Below are 17,633 nucleotides of genomic sequence, written 5' to 3'. Positions count from 1 at the left end.
GTGAATTTGGCCCACATCAGACTTTACTGTCACCGATATTTATTGGTCTGAAAGGAGCTTATTTTGAACAGTAGATAATTAAAGAATTCAGTTTGAGAATGATGCTGCTATAAATATAAAAATATCATCATAATGGGTTTAATTCTATACTGCTTTTTAAAAAGGACATTGTAGTTACTGAAACTAACTACAGAAACAGACCATCAAAATGAAATATTATGTGCACTTACAGCAGCATTATTAAAAGAAGTAAGTTAATTAAACTTAAATTCTTAAAAGATGCCATATTAGAGGTAGCAGTAGAACCAGTTAACCTGTTGGATCTCTCAGGACATGGGTTAACGTATAATGCAAAGTCAAAGGGAGACTCAATTTTAATCAAAGTGATACTGTATGACATGATACAAAAAAAGACAGAGGAGCATTTGAAATGTGTGTAATATACAATTCACAGTATGTTTCCCAGCAAACATATGTTACAGTGTGTCTAGACATGTTATTTAGTGTTCATACAGTCTTTCTAAATTCAGCCAATAGAAGTCACAGTTGTGTCTACTAACCCACATCCTGAGAGGTATTAAGCACTTGTCTTTCACAATGAGGTCAATAGAAGTTACAGATACTTAGCACCCATCAGGATTTGGCCTACTAACAGCAAAGTAGACTTTGGCACCGCCAATATTCTAAAACACATCAGTTCCCCTTGATGTATAATACTGTGTTAATTAGCAGCAGCATTGCAAACAGCTTTATCAGTATGTTAAAAATATCAAGAGAGAAGGCAACAAACAAATAAGGCAGCAAACTTCACTCTAAGTAAGTCCAGGAAAGTAAAGAATACCCAACATGGGATATTTTTAAGCAATAAGATGTCCATAGCTCTTTAATATGTATTCCTTACAAGGACATCAAAAGTCCATATTTGGGTGCTCAAACTGGCCTTTAGTCTCATAAAATAAGCATATACATAGTTAAGTGCTGAGCTGAGAACTTGAATGTGGGATTTGGCTATCTTATTAAGGCACCTGCATTTGAAGACTGCGCTTTCCATATAAAAGTGTGGTATGGTTCACAAAAGCGACTCGTAAAAATTGCTCATTTTTACTCTGCTTACCAAATGACTGTATCTTCTGAATTATAGCTAGATAATTAACTAGCAAAATGTACCTTTATTTTTATTAGCATTTCAGAGTCAATATACTGATATAGGAAACATTATGTTCTGCCTCATACATGCTACTATTGTCATATGCTAGCCAATGAGCAAATTCTTACTCAAAGAAGACCCCCAATTAATTAATTAATTAATTAAATTAATTTTGAATTTATGAGGGCTGTGGGATTTGTCCCTAAATTCTCATTTCAGAATTTTTGTTGCTGGTTGGCAATAATAAGCAGATATAACATTGCCTGAAAGGTGCTCAGATACTATGCTGATGGAGCACCAGTACAGGAACTACAAAGACAGATAAATAGATTTGGTTTGGTAGGAAGTAACTGAGCAAGAATAAATTTAAAAACAGGACATTTCATTTTTATATAGTCAATCTTCTGAGCATATTCAGTTTCGGCAGCTCTGATTTTAATAAATTTGTTCAAAGTAATCAAAGCCAGTAATTCAACTCCTGTGTAGATACTAACATGTTTATGATTTAATTAAAAAGTTACCTGCTAGAACTTAGTAAAATATTCTGTTTTCTTCTATATTAAGGATTACTTCATTTAATTCTAATATTGAGGTAGACTGCTAAAATATTGCTTTATGCTAGGTTTAGGCTATCTTATTATAAGGTGAAAGCATAGTGCTTGTTGCACCCATCACATTTGTTTTCCTGAATCACATGTGAGTGTTTAGGCTATTGGTGAAATGTGCTGACCTGGGAGAGATCTGTCTGGTCTGTTCATTTAGATGATGAGGTAACCGTGGGGAAGTTCTATGCCACCTTCCTGATACAGGACTACTTTAGGAAATTCAAGAAACGCAAAGAACAAGGACTGGTGGGGAAACATCCAGCAAAGAACACCACAATCGCTCTACAGGTGATTTTGTTTTTACATTTTAACTAACCATTTTGTAAGCTTATTTGAAATAGCAGGTAGATGACTGTTGATGATTGGGTAGTATCAAGGATTTTATTTAACTGACACTTTGGGTCCTTCATTCATCAAAACATAAGAAGTAGGTTTTCTGTCTAACAAGGTAAGTGCAAAATGTCTTTCTTGGTGTGCTACTAAAACAGTAGCAAGCAGTTATATAAAAACTGCATAAGTTTAATAGGTTCATTGCAGAAATATGAGACAAAGCTGATAATATGTCAGCTGAAATGAAGTGTCACTTTTGAGCTGTCATTTTCCTTCTCTTCTTCATGCCACTTTCTTTTAAGCTACTAGTTTTTTTTTTTTTGCTAGTGTTTCTGTAATGTCCTAGGGCAGGAACTCTTAAATATTTTCATAGTATGCACCATCTCTTAATGGACAGATTATCTTAAGGAACAACCTTCTCTCCCATGACTTGTCCAATTCCTTTCCCACTGATAATCACATATACCATCTCCTCTCCTGTTTGCAATTATATAACGTCACTTTGGCAATTGTAAAGGAGTACTTGTGGCACCTTAGAGACTAACAAATTTATTAGAGCATAAGCTTTCGTGAGCTACAGCTCACTTCATCGGATGCATTTGGTGGAAAAAACAGAGGAGAGATTTATATACACACACACAGAGAACATGAAACAATGGGTTTATCATACACACTGTAAGGAGAGTGATCACTTAAGATAAGCTATCACCAACAGCAGGGGGGGGAAGGAGGAAAACCTTTCATGGTGACAAGCAGGTAGGCTAATTCCAGCAGTTAACAAGAATATCAGAGGAACAGTGGGGGGTGGGGTGGGAGGGAGAAATACCATGGGGAAATAGTTTTACTTTGTGTAATGACTCATCCATTCCCAGTCTCTATTCAAGCCTAAGTTAATTGTATCCAGTTTGCAAATTAATTCCAATTCAGCAGTCTCTCCTTGGAGTCTGTTTTTGAAGCTTTTTTGTTGAAGGATAGCCACTCTTAGGTCTGTGATCGAGTGACCAGAGAGATTGAAGTGTTCTCCAACTGGTTTTTGAATGTTATAATTCTTGACGTCTGATTTGTGTCCATTCATTCTTTTACGTAGAGACTGTCCAGTTTGGCCAATGTACATGGCAGAGGGGCATTGCTGGCACATGATGGCATATATCACATTGGTAGATGCGCAGGTGAACGAGCCTCTGATAGTGTGGCTGATGTGATTAGGCCCTATGATGGTATCCCCTGAATAGATATGTGGAAAGAGTTGGCAACGGGCTTTGTTGCAAGGATAGGTTCCTGGGTTAGTGGTTCTGTTGTGTGGTGTGTGGTTGCTGGTGAGTATTTGCTTCAGATTGGGGGGCTGTCTGTAAGCAAGGACTGGTCTGTCTCCCAAGATCTGAGAGAGCGATGGCTCGTCCTTCAGGATAGGTTGTAGATCCTTGATGATGCGTTGGAGAGGTTTTAGTTGGGGGCTGAAGGTGATGGCTAGTGGCGTTCTGTTCTTTTCTTTGTTGGGCCTGTCCTGTAGTAGGTGACTTCTGGGTACTCTTCTGGCTCTGTCAATCTGTTTCTTCACTTCAGCGGGTGGGTATTGTAGTTGTAGGAATGCATGATAGAGATCTTGTAGGTGTTTGTCTCTGTCTGAGGTGTTGGAGCAAATGCGGTTATATCGTAGCGCTTGGCTGTAGACAATGGATCGAGTGGTATGATCTGGATGAAAGCTAGAGGCATGTAGGTAGGAATAGCGGTCAGTAGGTTTCCGATATAGGGTGGTGTTTATGTGACCATCGCTTATTAGCACTGTAGTGTCCAGGAAGTGGATCTCTTGTGTGGACTGGTCCAGGCTGAGGTTGATGGTGGGATGGAAATTGTTGAAATCATGGTGGAATTCCTCAAGAGCTTCTTTTCCATGGGTCCAGATGATGAAGATGTCATCAATGTAGCGCAAGTAGAGTAGGGGCATTAGGGGACGAGAGCTGAGGAAGCGTTGTTCTAAGTCAGCCATAAAAATGTTGGCATACTCTGGGGCCATGCGGGTACCCATCGCAGTGCCGCTGATTTGAAGGTATACATTGTCACCAAATGTGAAATAGTTATGGGTCAGGACAAAGTTCTGCCACCAGGTTAGCCGTGACAGTATCGGGGATACTGTTCCTGACGGCTTGTAGTCCATCTTTGTGTGGAATGTTGGTGTAGAGGGCTTCTACATCCATAGTGGCTAGGATGGTGTTTTTAGGAAGATCACCAATGGACTGTAGTTTCCTCAGGAAATCGGTGGTGTCTCGAAGATAGCTGGGAGTGCTGGTAACGAAGGGCCTGAGGAGGGAGTCTACATAGCCAGACAATCCTGCTGTCAGGGTGCCAATGCCTGAGATGATGGGGCGTCCAGGATTTCCAGGTTTATGGATCTTGGGTAGCAGATAGAATACCCCAGGTCGGGGCTCCAGGGGTGTGTCTGTGCGGATTTGTTCTTGTGCTTTTTCAGGGAGTTTCTTGAGCAAATGCTGTAGTTTCTTTTGGTAACTCTCAGTGGGATCAGAGGGTAATGGCTTGTAGAAAGTGGTGTTGGAGAGCTGCCTAGTAGCCTCTTGTTCATACTCCGACCTATTCATGATGACGACAGCACCTCCTTTGTCAGCCTTTTTGATTATGATGTCAGAGTTGTTTCTGAGGCTGTGGATGGCACTGTGTTCTGCATGGCTATTTCACATTTGGTGACAATGTATACCTTCAAATCAGCGGCACTGCGATTGAACTGAATTGAAGTGAACTGGGCTTTGAAACAAAAGGCTACCCTTGTAAGACCCCCAGTTGTTACACTTTTCCCAGTTTATGTTGGATCAGGACTTTTCTGAAATTCAATTAATGCTAAGTAGATGTCCATATAGTTTAAACAGGTTTAATAAGAATGATAAGAATGATAACTTCTTATTTTGATCTTGAATTTTAGTACACTAGCCTGAGAAGCAGTTGATAAAAGTTTCCACCAGGGAGTATTTTAACATGGTTCACATATTGTTTTCTTGAGAACTAGATGCTGATTTGTAGTTCCAAGTTGACATACAGTTAGGAGAGGCAGCACAGACCGACATTCACTATAGCACCTGGGAAGTTGACATATGAAAATAGGACATGTCAGGGCAGCAAGATCTTGTATTTGCATATCAGAGGAGAAATGAAATACTGGGAGATTGAGAAGAGATAAAAACAAAAACAGTGGAGTCTGGGTTGGGATAAATATGAAAGGTATCAGAGAGGCCTGGGAGAGATCAAATAGGAAGGTGAGTGGAGGAGGAGAAACCTGGGAGATGGTGGGCCTAACTCTGAGCTATTTTATGCCATCTGCAGCCACCCTAACTTCAGTGGGATTGTGTGGTTGTAAATCTTATCAGAACATCTCCCAGTACAAAGGAGAGGGGCTTAAATGAGATGAAAGACAGCAAGGGAGCAGGACCATTTCCGCAACCGTGGGCAGTCCTACCCGCTGTCTAAATCTAACTATATCAATATTAGCCAACCATAGTGTATTAGCTAACTACAGTGTATTATAATCAGTAAGAAAAGTAGAATGGAATAATAGATTCAAAATTATTCTTCTCTCATGGTTGCAACATACCTGTGTGTTTTTTCCTTTCTTTTGTCTGGCAAACCACTGTGGAGAGAGACATACAGCATTCAGATTTCATGGAACTGCTCACTACTGTACAGTTACTGAAATTCCATAAATAACACATCTCCTGCCCTGCTTGTCAGCTTGGACATCCTGACACTAGCAAAATTCCTCTACTTTACTGTTGCAATGACAAAATTTTACATGTAACATTTTCAGTTTACAAAATCTTTCTCTAAATCAAATGGACTTAAACATGTCAGTCTGTGCACGTTTGAGCTGTGGGTGCGACTTCCAGCTCCATAATCTTCCTACCTCTCATCAAGCTAGTACACAAAAATAGACTGTAACTGCAGCAACGTGAGCTGCAGGACACGTTAACCATCCTGAGTACATACCTGTCTGACATCCTATGCAGGTACTCAGCGCTTGCAGTACCACAGCTAAATTCTGGTTTTAGCATGGAAGGTTTATGAGAGTTAGTGTAAGTGTGACTCCTTGAGCTCGGAATCACATCCACAGCTCCAAATGTAGACATGCCCTAGAGTAGCATAGCTTACTTGTTATGCTCCTTGCTTACTACTGGTGACCCTGTTACTGGTCTGACTACTGGAATTCTGTAAAGTGGAAATCTTAACACCTACAGGCTCAGAAATTAGCTCACCTTACCAAAAAAAAATGTTCATTTCCTTCTGATCCTAAAATATCTATCAGCCCGCCAGAATGAGAGCTACTGCACCATTAAAATGGCAAATACTTGCAGGGCTCTGTGTTTACTACCTGGATTGGGTGTGCACATGTTCCACCCACATGCATGCGTCAGCTCTAGGTAGTCCCTCTATTATGCCTGCTTACTTTGACTATGAGAGGGTATATCAGGATGATAGGATGGTGTTCCCCCTGCTGTGTATTTGGACATGTGATAGCTGATAGCATAAGGCACTGAGTGAGTTTTCAAGCCACAGTACCAAAATCACAGGCGGTGTGTATAATAGGCCAAGTCTCCCCTGGCACAGGTGCTGCCAACCTGCTGCCGAACACCTGGGTTGTGGTGGACATGCCTGCCCTCTGCCTCTTCCTGTCCCTTCCAGTTCCTCCACTCCTCCACTCCACTCCCCCATCTCCGGAGGTCCCTGCTGCTCACCGCATCCCTCCTCTCCTCCACCCCCTGCCCGCTGCTTACTTGGTCCCTGTGGGTGCTGAGGGCCTCGCAGAAGAGGGGGGTGGAGGGGAGAAGGGACACAGCAAGTGACAAGCGGTGGGGGGACCTTGTGGGGGAAGAGCAGGAAGAGAGGAGGAATGTGACGAGTAGCAGCAGGGGGAGCTGAGTGGGAAGGGGGCAGGATTTGGGGCCGAGTGGGGGTGGATGTGGGCGGAAGAGGCAGGACAGGGAGCTAGCCTCCCCAAGGGGAAGCTTCACCCACTGCCCATGATTAAAATCTCCATTCTAATTTAATAAGAGATCAAATAATTAGTAGAAAAAACACTAACTCTTTCCAAGTAGGAATAGACTTTTCTGTTTATTGTTACTTTACTTGCAGCAAATTGCTCAATTGTGGGGATTAAAAAATGAGGAAACAGACAGGACAGAATTACTCTTTCTGGTACCTTCATACAAGTGGGTCTCAGCACACAATAGCTGAAAAATTTGCCCATGATGCCCCTCCCCTCATATACCTGAAAATAATTGTGGGATTTGGGGCACGGTATGATTTTTTAGAACATTTTTGACCATTTTGTGATGAGGCAACTGGTGCTGTTGGATGGTAGGGGCCACTTCTATCTGTCTCTCCCTGCCCCATGTTTCCCCTCTGCCTCCTCCAAATTCTATCTGCTTCCCCCAGCCCACCTCAGATCACCTCTCCCAAAATGGAAGCTTAAATGTTATTAAGCATGCATATCAGTGTCTCTTAGACTGCATAATTTAGGGACACACCACTGCCGTCAAACTTGTGTTTGAACTATCTAAAGAGATTTAGTTGAATGGTGTGTGTGTGTGTAGGGTTTATAATTCTAGGCCTGTAAGTTATACCTGAAAAACTATAATTTATTAAACAAAGAGGTGTTTTTAATTTTTCCCACAATCGTCACATCTTATAAAAGAATTTTTGCAAGTTTCCCTAGTAAATAGATTAAAATAGTGAAAGTAGCCAGCATACAATATTACTTTTACTCAACTCCAGTGCCCTTGGTGGCACTGTTTTTGCAACGTATACCACACTTCCATGATAAACTGTATATGTGCTTTATGTAATAATGATAATAGTCTTACATATAGAGAATCACTTGCAGTCGAATTGATTGCCAGATGATTTATATATTTTTCTAAACCATACAAAAGGTACATATATTCCTTTACCTACTACTGCAATGCAGTCACTCCTGTGCTGAAAGATGGCAAGTGTTTAGCAGTGCCATAAGGTAATACAGAATGGCTTGCAAGTCAGGAAGTGAAAAATACCACTGCCAGTCCAGTGTTGAATTTGTAGTGAAAGAGGTGCCGGGGCTCAAGCAATTAGGTACTTTCATAACTAATGCAGCAAACCCAGAAGTGCCAGGGCTATGAACTATCAAGCCCATAGGTGCTGGGGCTATCAACCGCCAAGTCTAGAGGGGCTGGGGCTATACACTGCCAAACCCAGAGGAGCCGGGACGCCCTGGCGAGCCCTGGCACAAATTAAGCACTGCTCTAGTCACTGAAGTAACTTTGAGAGGTGAGTTTGCTCACGAAAGTTGCGATGGAACAGAGTGTAAGAAAGCCTTTGAAGTACTCCCTTATTTTTATCAAGACTTTCCTACAACTGCATCCTATTGTTCATGTAATGTAACCCTTCATTTTAGAACTCTGGTTAATTTACATGTACAGATACTCAGTGGAGGTATGTTGGTCATCTCCTGCATTTTTTGAAAAGACATGACAAGAAGTCCAAGTGGGAGACAGTGCCTGACCTCTGCATGGGTGCACCAGGGAGAGAGGATACAAGGGGCTTCCCCCTCCTGTTGCACACCTACACAGGGGCTGTTCTCTATGGCAATCTGTGTGCTCAGTGCTGCCATTAGTGCTGGTCTTTCCATAGAGCAACTTCACGGGCATGACTGAACTTCCACTATAGTCAGTGCAGGTCATTACAGTGACTTCAGTGAGCTGTTGAGCGGGGAATACTCTCTTGGCATTCCTTGAACTTCCAGGCGGGACTGGCCTCTGTTCTTCGCTCAGTGCAGTATGTGCCTAAAAGGCAAAATATTATCCAAATTCTGCACTTCATTACACCCAATCCAACTTATTGACACCAGTAGGGTAGCAAGGTCTGTGGGTAGAATTTGGCTCACTAGTTGCTGGTAATCACCAGTAGGGCTGTTAGGGCATGTCTACACTTACTTCCGGAGTGATCGATCCAGCGGGGGTCAATTTATCACGTCTAGTGAAGACACAATAAATTGACCACCAAGCACTCACCCGTTGATGCTGGAGTGAGAAGTGTAGGCGGCATCGACGGGGGCGCTGCAGCAGTAGACCTACCACAGTGAAGACACCATGGTAAGTAGTTCTAAGTACATTGACTTAAGCTACACTATTTTTGTAGCTGAAGTTGTGTAACTTAGACTGACTTAGCTCACCGCCCCACCCCCAAGTGTAGACCAGGCCTTAGTTGTACATATTTTCACAAAGAAAGCCATAGACTTTTTAGTACGACTAGCAAAAGAAAAGCAAAAATGTTCACATTGCATTTTTGAAATCACACATGCTGAAGTACTGTAGCAACTACTGCTAAAAACATGCAAAATGCAACTTGTTTAATTTCAAATGTCAAGTTTTAATCCAAGAGCAAAACCATCTATCACCAGTAGAGCTGCAGGCAACCAACAAAATATTATGGTCAACCGGTTCAAAGGCAGCTGACAGAGAAAATAAAAAAGGACAGAGTTGATGATATCCAGTTATCATTAGGAGAAAATCATCAATTAAGTCAGTGAAATTTGTGTGTCAGATCTGGTCTTAAAACTCTTCTCCCATTGGAAAGCATTAACTTAACTTACCCCTTTCTGTTGCTTTTCTGCTACAACCCTTTTTACACTCTTTCAAACGTAAATTAACTTCATTTTATACATCTACTTAATGCCAAATTGATGCAAACATCTCTATTTTGCTATGACATCTATTTTATGACTCATTACACCCATTGTGTACCTCACACCACCTCTCCTGAATTTAGCCTAGAGAAATCCATGGGAGTTGCTCCACCTCCCGCCCTCATGCACACGCGCGCACACTAAAGCTCTCATAGTAGGAGTGACAGTAATGCTTGGAAAGCACTCCTCTCCTCCCCCAGCATAAAAGCACTAAACTAGTTGGCCTCTCCCACCTTTCTGAATGAGATATGTCCTCAAGTACCCAAGAATTCCTGCCACCAAGACCAGGGTGGCCAGACCAAGACAACTCTACTTTTAAGACTCTTGCAGCCTTTTCAATCACTCTTCAGAAAGGCCAAAAGTTTAAGACACTTTTTAGTCCCCTCCAACTGGATACTCACTTGGAGCCTGAAAGATGCACCTGATGTACATATCATTTGCACACTGTTTTTTAAATAAATCCCACACAGCCCTAATATATTGTTGTATTTGTATCTGCCTTGAAAGATGAATAAAATCAGCTTTTTTAAAAAGTTACTAGAAATATCACAACCTATGGCTGATTAGATTTTTGACTTCCCTCCAGTTACAGTTACATTACAAATAAGCATGATAAGTCACAGTTCTGTTTAAACCTAGGAGCTTAGTCATAGGCCACATTTTAGGGCTCTTTGGGTAGTGTTTAACAGCCTCCATACTATACATAATACTCTTTAAGCTAAATGAAAGTCAACTCAGGAAGCCATTTTGCAACTTGCTTGATAAATCCATGCTATCTTGAGCTGTTTTTTCCTTATTGGGAAACTCAAATGTTGGTGAGATAATAAGTAGCACTCTTCTCAGCATTATAGAAGAGGCAGCTTTGCTATTGGTCCCCCCATCTTTTGGATGAGAAGAAAAACCAAGGCCCTGACCCCCAAGATCGTATTGGCTTTTCTGTAGGTGGTCCAAACAAATGGTATCCTGGCTGAATTCCAGTTTGAGTAATTATAGTCTGCCGGCTTATCAAATTCCTCTGCAGTTCCCCAAAGTTCCTTTCCTTAACTTGTGTACTGTTAAAGAATTGTCACATTCTATTCAAGAGATGAGTGCATTTCTGTGGTGGATGAAGTGAGTCTTGAATATTTAAAGTTTTATAAGTATTTGGTGATCCTTTTTGTGAAAAAAACCCCACTATGCAACATAATATACTATTTGTTTTTATTATTATATTACACATATCTTTTTGCATATTATTCTGTGATAGAGGAAACTTTTTACGTGTATCATCAGTCTCTACCTAAAATTTAATTCATTTGATGAAATTTAAAATACTACCAATTGAGTAATGATATCTGTAAATAGTCACATGATTCCATTTTAAATCTTACTAGAGCCTTAATTATACTAATGCAACTAGAAAAATCAGTTATATAGCTAATAAAAAAATTAAGATACTGCATTTTGATTAAGAGCAAATGACAAATTAAAGAATTATCTCCCTAGATAAAATGTAGATTATCTCTCAAACTCTGATTAAGTTTGCAGTTTCCATATGCTTTGGGATGCCTTTAATAAGTTATTTGTTACTGATCATCTCATCAATATGTAGTTGCATTTCATTTATACTTTATGAAATCTTTGGCATGTTTTTCATTATACAGTGATTATAGGAGGTGGATAACATCACAGCATAAATACACGTTTATTTTAAGAAAACCAATAGTTCTCTAATTTTTCACATAATACACCACTTCTTGAGCAGCAGATCCTCTCATGGGCTAACTCTTTTTTCTACACTGATCCCACATCTTCCCTGCAGCAAATATAGTATTAATTGAAAATAATATTAGGTGAGTACTAAGGAGCCAGCATGGAAATAAACTCATCTTAATACAGTGAGTGAAGTTTATTTGTTAATATTCCCCAGTGTTGTATCTCTGCTGCTCATATTCTCTTCCTGGCATAGGGTATACTTTTATTAGTATAAACTCCCTTGTATATTATCAGAGCCCACTATTCTAATGTCTCCAGCTCACCATGCAGTTGCGTTATATCTTCCAAGGTGGTAGCAACCTCTGCAGTTTTGGTGTCATCCACAAATTTGATTAGTTTAATTTATACCAGAAGAAGAACTGATGAAGGAACATGAAACAGCTGGGCAATGTGTGTAGAAGTGGCCTTCCAGGATTTTGTTGTTTTCGTTTTGGTTTGGAGTTTTTAAATTCCATTTAGAACAGCCTCTAGATATTCTAACAGTGTCCTTGATGGGGCTACACCTGGTACGTAGCATCACCCACCCATGTGTGCTCTGCAAAACAGCAGTGGTCTGCAGACCAATGTTTGAGAACCGCTTATATAAACTAACCTTGAACAGAAAAACAAAACAAAACAACAAAAACCGAGGAGTTCTTGTGGCACCCTAGAGACTAACAAATTTATTTGGGCATAAGCATAAACCCAAATAAATCTGTTAGTCTCTAAGGTGCCACAAGTACGCCTCGTTTTTGTTTTGTTTTGTTTTGTTTTTTGCTGATACAGACTAACACGGCTACCACTCTGAAACCTGTAATCTTGAACAGGTTATAGGAGAGTGAAACCATAAACAAACAAAGAAGACCTGCCTTATCACATATTGTATTGCTGCCCATGGTGGCTTATTTTACCATCCATCTTCAATTTTCGCTTAGCTGGTATAACAACTACTTGGAAGTAAATGTTTTTCTGAGGATTTTATTAATCAAAATTAAGAAGACATACCAAGTATCCATATACTTGAATTCTCTGCACATCTGGATGAGAATGTAGTTTGCACAACTTGCCTCATTCCAAAAATACCTGGCTACAAACTAAAATTTGTTGGGGGGGTTAGCTGAACATATTTTTTGTCTGCCCATACTGGAAGAAAGACAGGAGGCAATGGACATGGTTTAATGAGGCCACTTAAAAATTTGGGAGTATCCAGCAATAAATGGTATAGTGCAAAAAGGAGGAGAATTGGCTCTCTGCTGTTCTAGATGTAGGAGCCTGAAACCCCCTTGCTCAACTACCTTAAAGGGATGCTTTCCTTGAAATCCTTTTCTAATGCATTTTATCCAATAACTGTATACCTTCCATACTGAGTACTGCACTGAACATCCTTTTCCATATTAAGTTTCAACATTATAACCTAACCCCCCATTTCACCATGCTGGGTCCCCAACCAGCTCTGGGAAAGGAAAAAGAAAGAAAACAATCCACCCTGCCTCTGCCCGCCAATCTGATGGTGAGGGAAAAATTCCTTCCCAGCTCCCCAAGTTCATGAATTGGTGCTGCCAACCTAAACCTTGTAAAGAGGGCCTTTCTGGGGCTACAAGGGTATTACCACCACCCCCTACACTCTTCCGATCAGCTAGAAGAGCAGTGCAGTGACCTTGTCCTGACCTGGCCCCAACTGCTTCCAGCCCTTCCTGTCCATTTCTGTAAACTTTCCCCCTTCTACCCAACTGCTGTAAGGGAGCCCTTAAAGGCAGTGGCCCTTTTCTTCCACCTAGCCAGAGAGAGACCCCTAACATAAAAGTTGCTGTGGGCGCCTTATCGTGTGTTTTCTCTATAGATGTTCAAAAACATCTTATAATACTAATACTGCATTTTATAACATAGAAATGTTTGCCTTGTTCATCAACAAAGATATATCCTTCCAACATAGAAATACAGGAACAAGGAATGGTTTTACCTGATAGAGTTGCTAAAAAAAATATGTATCTCAGAGAGCTTCCTTCTGAGGTCACATCTACTAACTTGATCTTCTCTGGTTTTGGTGGAACCACACATACTCAGGTAATTCATCCAAGAACACCCTGTAGTTTCATGAATGCAAAAGAAAGAAAGAAAGAACCAACTTTAGTCTGTAAAAGATTTTATTGCAGATTCCATACACACTTCCAGATTTTTTCTCTCTCCTCAAGTCCAGAAGAGAATTGTTGCAAGAAAGATACATGTATGAAGCAAGATCCCTTTCTCCATTTACTCTCTGGGAGTCTGGAGGTGGAGTATGAGACAATACAGGGTGACAGAGACTCATTACAACTCTGGGAAGACCAATACTAGAATACAGTGTACACTTTCGGTGGTCACATTTTTAAAAGGATGTTGAAAAATTGGAGAGATGCAGAAAAGAGCCACAAAAATGATTAGAGGGCTAGAGAAAATGCCTTTCAGTAAGAGATTTAAACAACTCAATGTGTTTATCAAAAAGAAGATTTTGTGGTGTCTTAATTCCAGTGTATAAGTACTTTCACTGGGAGAAAATACCGGGTAATTAACGTCTCTTTACTCTATCCAGGAAGGACATAACAAGAACCAGGGACTGGAAGCTCAATCCAGATACATTCAAACTGAGAAGAGCTACAACATGCTATGAGCTCATGATATGAACTCTTGCTCCATTCAGCCTTCCTTTTTAACTTGTAATGTGTTGTGGTACAACAGTGTAACTTTAATTCATGCCAGTGGTGATAGTGAGACTGGGGGCAGAGAGGACACAAAGCACCGAAGTGGATAGTAGCAATGCCAATGCTGTTCATCCTCATGCTCCCCTAAGACAATTGTCAACACTGTCCCACTCTTAACAGTAGAAGGTAGAACATGGCCAGACTTCCCATCAGCATCTCTGAGTCCACCAGTTGGCAAACCAAAGAGCGGTCATGAGTGCAGGCAGTTTTTTAAGAATGATTAATTTTTCCATTAAAGTATTTTGTAGCTTCAATTGGCAGAAGGTTAGCCGGGGTTTCATTTACAAATATGTAGGCACCCCATATCTAGCTGAATATCTGAATCAATCTTTTTAGAAGTACAATTTCAATACATGTAGGCCTTCTATCTGTGAGTAATACCCCAGTTCATGGATAATCAGAATAATTGTTTATACAAATGACTAGTTAGATACCTAATTGCAAATGTTGCTTGTGCAGATACGACTGCGTGACTGCTGTAATTGCACACAAACTATTCAGTGCAGTTTTGTACACATAATTCTTAAATAAGGGCTCCAGAGAGTAGGCATTCTGCCTTATGCAGGGGACACTCTCAGAGAAATTGGAGCCTTGAGCAGCAGAGTGTTGATAAGAAGTAGCAGTGTCTTTTCCATCTCTGTCCTTTAAGTACTACAGGAGTTCTTGGTGTATTTACTCTCTTTACTCTCTACTTCTGAGAAATGGTATCTTAATCTAAACCAGGTAAAATGCACACAGAGGCACACAGCACTCTAACCTTATAAATATGGGTAATAATAATGATAATTGCCCCTGCCTTTACATAGAGGAACCCTTCACCCCAGTTAATACAGTCATTCCATGGGCCATTGTAGTTTGGAAGGCAAAATAAATAACAGTACCAGAACCACTCCATCTAAGAACAGTCAGAAAGGATCAGGGATTAAGCCAACAACTCAGCCACTTCTCTGGAAGAACAGTGAGTGACTAAATTCCATCCTAAGAACTCTCATCTCTCTCTGGCCAGATTCCAAGCTGATTAAAATGGTGATGTTTGAGTTACAGCTGTACTTGTTTGTGAATGGTGAGGGCTTCCTGGAACTAATAGAAGCTCAGCTATCAAGTGTCCAGTCAGATGTTTTTCTCCATAAAGTTTGCTTCAGACAAATTCCAAATAATGCATTTTGCCTTGGGAGGTTCTGAGGGCAAGACAGTTCACTTCAACATAGAACAAATGTCAGACCAGTGAGTATTGTATCTAAACGAGAATCTAGTCAGGGGTCTGCTGTGTGGGAAGAAATTCTGCTAGGGCAGGATATCTCACTTTGAATGTGCAGTTGTAAGCCATCATATGCAGCACAAGTTGAGAGAGAAGGGATAATTGAGTAACTGGTCAGTTCATCTCCCTCCCCAGAGTTCATGGCACTGAACACTGAAGTTAGTGCAGTCCATACTGCAAATGCCCATTGCCTTGTGTGCTATCCTATCTGAATTTAGTTGTATAGGAACTTTAAAAAAAAAACAAATACTGAATAGGAAACTGACACTGGCTCCTAGAGCCTCCAGCCCTTGTTGGTTGTACATGGCACTTCACACCCCGAAAGAACTACAGGTTCAGAATAGTCTTCCCTGCTAACAGCTGAAGAAGCATGATGTGGTGAATTGTTGGAATCCAAAGAGACATCCCCATAAATACAGCAGAGCTACTCAATGATTGGACATACAGGCCCCAGTGGGCTGCAGAATCATTGCTGATGAAAAATGTGCCACATCTTGAGGCCTTTTGAGGGAGCTGCCTATTTGATGCGGAATGAGGATTCTAGCACTAGCCAGGTGCTCCTTTTCACCCTGATTTCTGCCTGCTGGAGAGAAGCTTTTCACTAGGCTAGATCATTAAGTGAAGGATGAGTTGCCTTAGCCTGGATATGAAGATTGCATAAATGAAGCATGTCATGTTCAGTGCTATATCCTGCCCACATTCTGCTATCCCCATTTCAAATGCACCATATCTGCTTCCTAACCTCTAAATGATAACCTCTGAAAACAAAAGAAAGGTGATTTATTGCATCCAAATGAGGATGGGCCTTCCAATCCAGAGTTAAAATAAGGTGCAGATTCATCCAGCTATATCCCCATTGAATCATAGATTGAATTGTTATTGTTATTAATTTGTAGTCTCAAGATCCCATTGTGCGAGGTGCTGTTCAAACACATAGATCCCTGCTCTGAAAGGTATACATTCTACTTTGAAGCCAGACACAGCAAGTGAGGATGACAAACAAAAGGAAGGAAGTGGGGTAGACAAGGGTAGGAAAGATAAGGTCACAGTGACATGGGAAGGTATTGCACAAATTGATGGTTACAAGTCAACTAAAATATTAAAAATAAATTAATAGAATCATAGAATATCATAGAATATCAGGGTTGGAAGGGATCTCAGGAGGTCATCTAGTCCAACCCCCTGCTCAAAGCAGGACCAAACCCCAACTAAATCATCCCAGGCAGGGCTTTGTTAAGCCTGACTTTAAAAGCTTCTAAGTAAGGAGATTCCACCACCTCCCTAGGTAATGTATTCCAGTGTTTCACCACCCTCCTAGTGAAAAAGTTTTTCCTAATATCCAACCTAAACCTCCCCCACTGCAACTTGAGACCATTACTCCTTGTTCTGTCATCTGCTACCACTGAGAACAGTCTAGATCCATCCTCTTTGGAACCCCCTTTCAGGTAGTTGAAAGCAGCTATCAAATCCCCCCTCATTCTTCTCTTCTGCAGACTAAACAATCCCAGTTCCCTCAGCCTCTCCTCATAAGTCATGTGTTCCAGTCCCCTAATCATTTTTGTTGCCCTCCACTGGACTCTTTCCAATTTTTCCACATGCTTCTTGTAATGTGGGGCCCAAAACTGGACACAGTACTCCAGATGAGGCCTCACCAATGTTGAATAGAGGGGAATGATCACGTCCCTCGATCTGCTGGCAATGCCCCTACTTATACATTCCAAAATGCCATTGGCCTTCTTGGCAACAAGGGTACACTTTTGACTCATATCCAGCTTCTTGTCCACTGTAATCCCTAGGTCCTTTTCTGCAGAACTGCTGCCGAGCCATTCGGTCCCTAGTCTGTAGCGGTGCATGGGATTCTTCCATCCTAAATGCAGGACTCTACACTTGTCCTTGTTGAACCTCATCAGGTTTCTTTTGGCTCAATCCTCTAATTTGTCTAGTTCCCTCTGTATCCTATCCCTACCCTCCATGTATCTACCTCTCCTCTCAGTTTAGTGTCATCTGCAAACTTGCTGAGGGTGCAATCCACACCATCCTCCAGATCATTTATGAAGATATTGAACAAAACTGGCCTGAGGACCGACCCTTGGGGCAC

The 17,633-nt window shown here is 41.0% G+C and overlaps 1 protein-coding gene across 1 annotated transcript in view; it reads left to right on the top strand.

The window, feature by feature from the left end:
* Positions 1–17,633, top strand: part of CACNA1D (calcium voltage-gated channel subunit alpha1 D) — a 344,531-nt gene that overhangs the window by 285,094 nt on the left and 41,804 nt on the right. The window contains 1 exon segment of the mRNA XM_043518866.1: positions 1,910–2,040. Within this exon segment, the coding sequence (XP_043374801.1) occupies positions 1,910–2,040 (131 nt within the window).

This window comes from Dermochelys coriacea, chromosome 7 (assembly GCF_009764565.3).
Source record: "Dermochelys coriacea isolate rDerCor1 chromosome 7, rDerCor1.pri.v4, whole genome shotgun sequence".
In the NCBI taxonomy this organism is placed as follows: Eukaryota; Metazoa; Chordata; order Testudines; family Dermochelyidae; genus Dermochelys; species Dermochelys coriacea.
The sequence above is the reverse complement of the archived record's forward strand: the minus strand, read 5'-3'. Positions and strand labels throughout refer to the sequence as shown.